The following is an 8,953-nucleotide window of genomic DNA, read 5'->3' on the forward strand; positions in this document are numbered from 1 at the left end:
TGCTACTGGAGCCTCTTCCCTCCCACCCCCACTTTCCAGCCAAAGTGAAATTCCCCACTCATCTCTGTTCTTGATACATTCCTCTGCTACCCAATTCCCTCCACTTAGCGAATTCCTGCCTACCTCTAGATCTCACATTAGACTCCACTTCTTCCGAGCAGCTCTCCCGAACCTCCTGAACTGCACAAGGTGCCCCTCTTCTGTGTTTCCATAGCCCTTCCTCATCGCCAACCACCACACTGCATGGAAATGACTGAATTGCCAACTTCTCACAATTAGTGTGCGAGTTCCTAAGAGAGAGACCCCGTCTGCCTCGGTCATTTCTACACGTGTCCTCAACACTGGGGACAGTAAAGACTCAATAACTACTTGTTGAAAACTGAATGAAACACACCCACCGCCTCTGCCCTGGGCAAATATCCTACACAACTACTGTTTAATCAGCCTGTGGCTGCAGGTTTCTCTAAGCTTTCACTTGGCTCCAAGGCTTTGTGGAGTCTTACATCGTCCCCAAGATTCCATCTTTCACTAAGCCCGGTGGTTTTTCATTATTAGCAAACGTTTACTACTTGGAGAGGGCCCAGGGGCCTAAGAGATTTCTGAGCAAAATTCTTGAGCGATAAATTAGCCACAGGCCAAGACTTGAACTGTGTTAGGGAGTGTGTGGGGGAGCCGGGCAGAAGGTTCTAGGCGAGAAAGAAGACTTGAAGGCAGGACCCCAGGCTGCACACCTTCAGGGCTATGAACTAACATCTTTTCCCACCTGTGTATGGTGCCAGTTCTAGAGGAACAATTGTTCTAGCTTTGCTGGGTGGGAAAAGACTCCCAGACACCCAGAGGTGGAAGTCAAGTGAGCTTTGTGTAAGGAATCATAAGCCAGTGCATCCATGGGATGCCCTCCCCAAGGGAAGAGGAGAGCCCTCCCCAAATCAGACACTCAGTCCAGGGTTTTCTACAAGTTCCTTTATTAACAAAGCCAAGTATAAAAGAACAAGGCCCCCCAGATGACCCAAAAGATTAAAAGTGCAAATTTACTCCAACCTGAAATAGAAGACAAATGGCTGGCCTCAACTGCCTGGGCCATGGAAATTTGGTGTGATTGAAAACTCCTTTGAATCACACAACTGTAGCAGCGGAATCATATCTGATTAACTCTTTGGTCTCTGTTACTGGAACAAACCATACACCATGACTGCAGCCAATGGGCTACATCATAATATATAGCTGGGGGTCAGAATACACATTTAAAATAACAATAAAATAAGAGGAATGTTTTAAAGTCAAGTCACTGAATCAAGGCACATTTTTTTTAAAGCAAAAGGTGCTAAAAATATTCCTGAATATCTTTGATACTTCAAAAACCAGATTATATATAATTTTTTCAGTCTATTCTCTCTGTATAGATGATTGCATATTATCTTCACCCTCTCCCAACTTATACTTGCTAAATTTCCACCAAATCATGTGCTATGTAGGTATAAATGGAAACAAACAGTAGTGTCTAAGTAACAGGTGTACGATTAAAAAAAAAAATTAACGAACACCAAGATGATAACACTGAACATTTTTCCCCCCTCTCTAGGGTCACTGGAAATGTTAATGAGGTTCATCTTCCCCACTACTGGGAAGGAAGTCATAGCCTTCCTCCCTGTAGGTAGAGATAAGTTAAGTCTTCACCAAGATCAAAAGCCACATTTTACAGAAAGAGTGACTTATTCCATGAGGTTAAAAGAGATACTTTGGAAGCATGTTAGGTTAATTCCTTCCAAATCCTAGGATGTCCGTTTTGGTGGGACATCCCATCCCAAGTCAGAAAGGGGTAGAAACATCTGATCAGAACGGTATTCTTTGGCAGTAGGAGCTTGAAAACCCAGCACTGGATTTCTGTTGTCCACGGCCACCAACCATCCTTGCTAAAGCACAGTATGGGATCCTACTAAAAACTCACTTAAAAATAAGAACAAAATACAAATAAAAAGGAAACAAGTTCTTCTGCAATCCTTCCTGATTACTCATCTGCGAACTCCAACTGAGCCAAGGAGTTTAGCCCCAACTCACCAGGAAGGAAATGCCAAGAACTGGCCCCCAGCGGTTTGATTGGAGGATGTGACTGGGAATGAACAACTCCAGGATCGAGGGTCCTCCTGGGAATTATGAGTTAAGTGTTATCTGTGGCCATGTTAATTTTTTTTTTTTTTTTTTTTGGTTTGTTTCTACAATAAAGCTTAGCTCTGAGAGATAAAAAGAACTTGAAGTATCACAACCCCAACAATGTATAACAACATTATCTCCATAACAATAAATATAACCTTATACATACTGTGTAAGGCAGGGGCCGCAAACTGGTGGCCCCCAGGCTCCAGCAAATGTTCTGTTCGGCCCACATGGTGTTTGGAACATTTTAAAATTATTTTGTTTAAAAATGAGAAAGTTCCACTTGAAAAAAAGTCCTGACTTCCGGCCTCTCCCTACCCTTTTCCCAGCAGAGCTGAACGTTGGCTGCCCCACTTAAGATGGGCACAGTCCCCACCACCCACCCACCCCTTCCCATATCCATCTCCCTGCCTTACTTCTGCAGGCTGCTGAGTTTGCGACCCCTGGTTTGAAATAGCACATGCCTAAAAATGTGTTTCCTACCCAACCCTCTTGCACCCCATGTGATTTCCACACCGTCCGCCCTTCTCCCGTCTCTTGCTTCACTTCTCTCTTAAGGCCTCCTTCCTGAATTCTTCAGATTTCTCCCTCCCCTCCATGCTTCCATTCTCCCTTCTTTCAGCTTCCATTTCCTTTTTGCAAAAAACATCTCCTTCTCTCAGCGCATGAGCCTTCCGGGACGGCTCCCAAGACTGGTCAGTGGGAGTTACTGAAGGGTGTCTTTGGGCAAAACAGCTGAGTCATCTTCCCTAAAACTTTTTCTTTGGGCACTGGCTGGACAATTCATCTTTTTTCTTTAACATGAGCAATTGTGAGGCTTCTCGAATAAGAATATTTGCATAAATGAATCTCTAGTACCAAGTATACACCAAAAATGTGTATGTACATTTCAGATCAAGGACATGACAGAGCCCTGATAAAATACAGAATTGAGCTTAATTTAAGTGCCTCAGGCAACCATCACACCTGGCTAATATGCCATATTATTTCATTTGTACACAGTACATGTTTGGGATCACTAAACATTGATCAAAATTGATCGACATCTCTAACTTTTGGTTACCATGTGCAGAGAACAACTGCTCAGCATGGCACTTAAATAAAACATTAATATTTTAAAAATTCACAAACACAATGCCCCATTAATTAAAAAATAAGAATAAAATTTAAAAATCTTGAGGATGGATGAGGCTTTGGGTAATTAACCTGAAGAAAAAAAAATAACACAAACACTACAAGAACAGAATGTTACCAGATTTACACTTCAAAAGACTAGTATGATTTAAAAAATAAAAATAAAAAAAGGAACCTATTGACTCAGCTAGAAACATCTGAAAAATTCAGTTTTTAAAGCTTTATAATCCCTCCAATAGCCTTGCTGTTCCCCACTTCAGTAGACTCAATGACTACGGGGGGAATTGGGGCTGATATGGAAACATTATAAATATATATATATATTTATAAAGATCTACGTACTCTTGGCATCTATTTTAAAAAGTAAGTTTAAGAAACACTGTGCAGTTTATATCTTCGCAGGAAGTTGGTAGACGGATCCCTTTACTAAATGCAGTACCTTATGACCTAACACTGACCTCCAAAGCTGGGAATGACCTTTGTGTCATCAAGAGGAACTGTCCCCAGAACAACCTCAAAGAGAAGGCGCAACATTTGCAACTATTTCTCTTACAGTCCAAAGTGACAAAGGACAGAAGTCGTCTCCTCAGCTCCCACGAGGATACCCTGCCAACCATTTATTCACAATGACTTCCTGCAGTGGCCAAGTAGGTCCCCTCAAGCAAGTTTAAAGAATTCCCTCAAAACAACTCAGAAGTTGAACAATGGCCCCATTTAGATGGCTCCTTCTGTCTTCCAAGTTTTACCTTTAAGAATCTAAGGAAGTACATGTCTTTGTCAAAAAAAATAATAAATAAAAGTCCCCAAGTCTAGCACTGGGTGGGACTGGTTACATTTTCTATTTGGCAAGCGAGCGGATGGTGGACTTACTGACACCTCAGCCGAGTTGGGGACATTTATGTCCAAAGAGAAACAACAGCAGACTCCTGACAAGGACTCCCCTCACCTCCCCCTCACTTACTCTCCTCGGCTGATCAGTCAGGGAGCCCAGAACCCAGGATACTGAATTCTTTACGAAAGGCCCTGCAAGATCTGGGCTGAATCAACTACTCCTCAAGTTGGCCTTAGGACCACTTACTTAAAGGCTGCGGGGCGGGGGGGGGGGGGGGTGGGGGGGGGTGGGGGGGGGTGGGGGTGGGGGGAGGAGGGAGTGGCAATGGGAGAGGAACTTTCTAACCCTAACCATTGCCGAGCACTGACTGAGAGAGCTGACCACATCCTAGGCACTACAGCGCGCATTGCCTCTTCGTCATCTCATGACACTCGGAAAGAAATCACCGGGCAGAGGAGTGTGTTAAAAAGGCTGAAAACAAACAAACAAACAAACAAACCAACCAACCAACATGTTTCTGTCTCTAGCCAGCAGCAAGCTATGGTGAGTCATCTTCATATGCGAAGATCGAACTATATCTTCCTCAAAACCCAACACGTTTCTACGTCCTCACCAGCGTCGTGCTAAACATGGATCCTTTGCTACTCTGCACTGTGCCTGGCTCGCGGTAGGCTCTCCATGAATGGGTGTTGACTGGTACTCACCCCATTGTATGCCTGCAGGGATGTTAAGCAAGCCTGCTTTTTAAGACTGCACATTTCTTAATGACAAATGGAACTGGTCTCCCTTTCAGATGCAACAACTTGGCACTGGCCATTAGCACAAAATGAAAGGTCTGATCAAAATACAGTGCTGTTTGCTCTGGGAGTTTCTCTAACCAACTCTAGACGACCTCTCTCTCAACATATGTGACTTCATTCTTTGCAATCCTGTCAGACACCCGTGATTGCACCATTTAAAAAATACATGAATATTAATTTGAGCGGTGGAACCTGTGTTCCTCAGAACATTAGCCCCTAGAATAGAACTTCAATTCCAGTTGTAAAGATTCCGATTTTTAGGAAGACCATCAGGAATCCAGGACCTAGCAAGTAGTTATATCAAAAAAACATGCGCTTCTTTAAATCTGGAGGCCAGAGATCTGTGTCTCAAAAAACGGCAGCGGAAACTTTCTCTGCAGCTATTTCTTGCTTCCTTTACTGGACTTCCCTAAAAGCTGGATCCTTCTACAGAATCATTTCACACAAATCAACATTTGGACCAACTCTTAGCTGCTGGGGTTGGATGTCTTTCTGTAGCTTGCTCCGGACACGCTGGTGGGTGTGAAAAAGATGCCATAACTATACTGGCTTTGGAGCCAGGGATGACATAATAAGTCACCAAATGTCACCTTCCGAATTTTCCAACACCTGTGGCAGCTCATTTCCTTGCCATAAACTGGCTTCGTTGCCATCCCCACCCCCATGGGGGGGGGAGGCTTTAGGAGCTTTTGGCCAGGTGGAGGCGCTGTCAAGGTTTATGGTTCATCTTCAGGGAAGCCCTGGGTGCGCTGACTCCGGGGTGGGGGGCACCTGGCAAGGTAGCGAGGACCCCCATAGACCCGGAGAAGCTGGGGCAGCCTTCGCCACGTGGACAGCAACCTCGCAGCCGCGAGTTCCCGGGCATGTCTGTCGAACGCGGCCAGGAGGTCAACCGGGGCAGCTTCACGCAGAACCTTGGGCAGTGGGCCCACCTCGGCAGCGGCCCCACCAGGGCCCAGGACGCAGTGGAAGAGCGTATGGCGTCGCAGCAGGCAGTCCCTAAGGAACTGCACTAATTCTTCCAACCGCTCACCCAGGTGTGCCTCGTCCCAGCCTTGAACCGGAGCCCCCTCACGCAGCAGCACCGCCAGCAGCACTGTCTTGAGCATGTACGAGGACAGAATGCGTCCCCACTGGGTGGCGGCCGCCGGGTCCAGCCCGCGGGCGCCCAGGTCTCGCAGAGCTTTAAGCAACTGCAGACACTTGAGGTAGCAGGCACCTGGAGGGGCCCGTTCCTGCAGCCAGCTCAGCAGCTTCTGCTCCTGACGCGCTGTATTCACACCCCACAGTGCATCCGTGCGCAGGCCTCCCGGGAGCTCTGACAGGGGCCCGACAGGTGAGGGTGGCGGCGGTGGTGCCACGAGGAAAACGCCATCGCCCAAATGCACAGCGGGGATGAGACGCACTGCCATGGAAAGGCGGCAGCAGCCGTAATCCGTGCGGCACGGCAGGATGTGCAGGGTAGGAGGCTGCTCCAGGCCGCCGGGGGTCAGGCTGACCCGACAACGCCCCTCCAGGCTGTAGCGCACGGTGGCCAGGGAACGCTGCAGGTGCGACTGGAACCAGCGAAGCACCATAGTGGCGGAGAGGTGACGCCGCCCGAGCACGTCCACGCAGAAGCCGTCGGCAAAGGGTTTGCAGTCCCGGAGCCAGTGGCCCCCGGAGGCCCCCGGCGGCGCCTTGAGCGCGCACACGAAACAGCCGTGGAAGGCTGGGGCCAGCGCGGGCTCGGCGCCCAGGCTCCGAGGCTCCAGCGCCACCAGCGGCGGGAGGCGCAGTGGCACCAGCACGTCGAAGCCGTCGGGCCGCCGGATTTTATGCTGCTCGTAGGCGCTGCCCACCTGGATGAAGTCTCCGCGGAAGGCCAACGCCAGCGCCCCGCCGGGTATGGGGCCCGGGGACCCCCGGGCGCGGCCAGCCCGCACCAGCTCGCCCACGATCCGGCTCACGTGCGCCTTGCTGTGGCCCAGCACGTGCGGAGAGAGGCGCACCTCGTGCTCGTAGTAACTCTCCAGCAAGATGCCAAGGCTCGGCTCTCGGAAGTGTCTAGGAGAGAAGGTGGAGTGTCTCCCCAGGCGGGGAGACCCTGGCAGGAAGCGCTGCCGGACGGCGTGGCGACAGCGCAGGAGGATGTAGCCAAGGAGGAGCAGGACGGCCACCTTGAGCAGCGGGAAGCCGCCGTCCGCACCCTCGGGGGGCTCAGCCCGGTCGTCCCCTCTTCCCCGGAGGACATGGTAGAGGCACACAAGGGCAGTGCACAGGCCGGTCACCAGGGGCCAAAAGACGCGCAGATTGAGGGTGTAGTGCACCGACATACCGGGCGCCCGGGACAGCGGCGGCCCTGCAGCCCAGGGCGCGAGCCCCGGCGGCGCCCCCGGCCCAGCATGCGGGCAGCGCCCCGGCAGCCCCGCGGTCCCGGTCTCCTTCGCCTCCGCGGCGGCTCCCCCCTCGCAGGGTCCGGGGAAGGCGCCCTCCAGCTCGGCCTCCTCTCCCAGCTCAAGTTTTCCTTCCAGCTGCGGCCCGCCCTGCGCTCCCGGGCCCCGGGCCGCGCCCTGCGCCGGCTGCGAGCTCCGTCCCGCCCGGCGGCCCTCCCCGCCCCGCCCGGCGCGCCGCCCGCGGCCAGCTTCCGACCCGGCCCGGCTCGCCTCCTACCCTGGGCGGCACTCCCGGGCTCCCCCTCCGCGCTCGTGCCCGCTCTCCTCCGCTCTTGTTCCCGTTACTCGGCCCCAGGAGTTTCCTCTTCCGAGGGGAGCCGAGTCCGCGCCAGCTAGCGGGGAGGAAATGCCGAAGTCTGGAGCCGAGCGCAGAGCGGGCGGGCGGCGCGGCCCCCTCCCCGGCCTCCGCCTTAGAGCGACGCGGGGCGGCGGGAGGGACTTCAGGAGGCGCTCGTAACTGGCTTCCCGCGGGCCACCCCCGTTCCCCTCCCCGAAGGCAGAACTGGGAAGGCCCTGATTCCGGGGCGGTGGCCTTGTCCTGGGAGCTTCTGGAGTTGTGCTCACATAAAGTTACACTGGGAAGTTGAAAAGGAGGAGAAAAGGACTCACACCCAGGGTGTGCCTCCCCACCCCCCAGCCAAGCAAGTCGTGGCGCTGGTGGCGTGGCAGGCTTGGGCACGGAAGCGGCCGCTGCCACTGTGCTGCAGTCCCTTATTCAACCAATATTTACTGAGTACCTACTACGTGCCAGGCAGTAGGCCAGGAGCTGGGGCAATAGCAATCGACAAGGTCCCTGCCCTTCGTAAAGCCTACAGCCTTTCTTAAAAAAGGAAACCAAAAGAGAAAGGATTCCATAGCAGAAAATGCTCTGAAGGAAATAACACTGCGCGACGGAGTGAGAAGGGCGGGGGCGGGGGGTTGCCCTCTAGAAGATGGAAGCTCTCGCCGTCGGCTGACATTTGGTCTGAGATCTGAAGGAGGAGGAGCCAGCCTTGGGAATCACAATAGCAGCTTTTACAGAAGACTTACTGTGGGCCGGTATTGGGCTAATCCTTTTACACACGCTCCCGCCTCCTGTCAATGCTATGAAACGTCCGCTATGATTTTCCCCATTGTTCAGAGGAGGAAATTGAGACACAGGCAGGTTCAGCCCCTTGCCCAGGGTCACACAGCTTTAGCAGAGCTGTGCCTTGAACACCAGCATCCAGCTCCAGAGAAGCCAGGGGGCAAGACTCCAGGAGGTTGACCAAGAAGCCCCTTCTCCACCTACTTACTGGGAGTTGTCTGTGTTGTCGGGACATACACTGGGGCCTCGGTCCCTGAGAAGCTTTGTTTTGTTTCATAACGGGGAGCACTCCCTGAAATAATCGGGATTTCTTTAGCTAACCTGGATTTATTTAAATCATTATCTTTATTTACTTATGTTAGTTGCACCTTCCCTGCTCCCAACACCATTTAAAGAGAGCAAAGGTGGAATGCTTTAAAAATGTCAGAACTCAGCTGCCATCTGGGACTCAGCACAAAGAGGATGGCTCCTGAGTTAAGCACCAAGATGCTTCTCAGGAAATCCTGGATTGAGCCTCTTAGAGCTGAGGAGA

The 8,953-nt window shown here is 51.5% G+C and overlaps 1 protein-coding gene across 1 annotated transcript; it reads right to left on the minus strand.

The window, feature by feature from the left end:
* Window positions 1–948: 948 nt before the first annotated feature.
* ITPRIPL2 (ITPRIP like 2) lies at window positions 949–7,935 on the minus strand. The gene has a single exon (XM_027043162.2). The coding sequence runs from the start codon at window positions 7,233–7,235 to the stop codon at window positions 5,637–5,639; it is 1,599 nt and encodes a 532-aa protein (XP_026898963.1). The 5' UTR covers window positions 7,236–7,935; the 3' UTR covers window positions 949–5,636.
* Between the last annotated feature and the right edge of the window lie 1,018 nt (window positions 7,936–8,953).

This window comes from Acinonyx jubatus, chromosome E3 (genome assembly GCF_027475565.1).
Source record: "Acinonyx jubatus isolate Ajub_Pintada_27869175 chromosome E3, VMU_Ajub_asm_v1.0, whole genome shotgun sequence".
Taxonomy (NCBI): Eukaryota; Metazoa; Chordata; class Mammalia; order Carnivora; family Felidae; genus Acinonyx; species Acinonyx jubatus.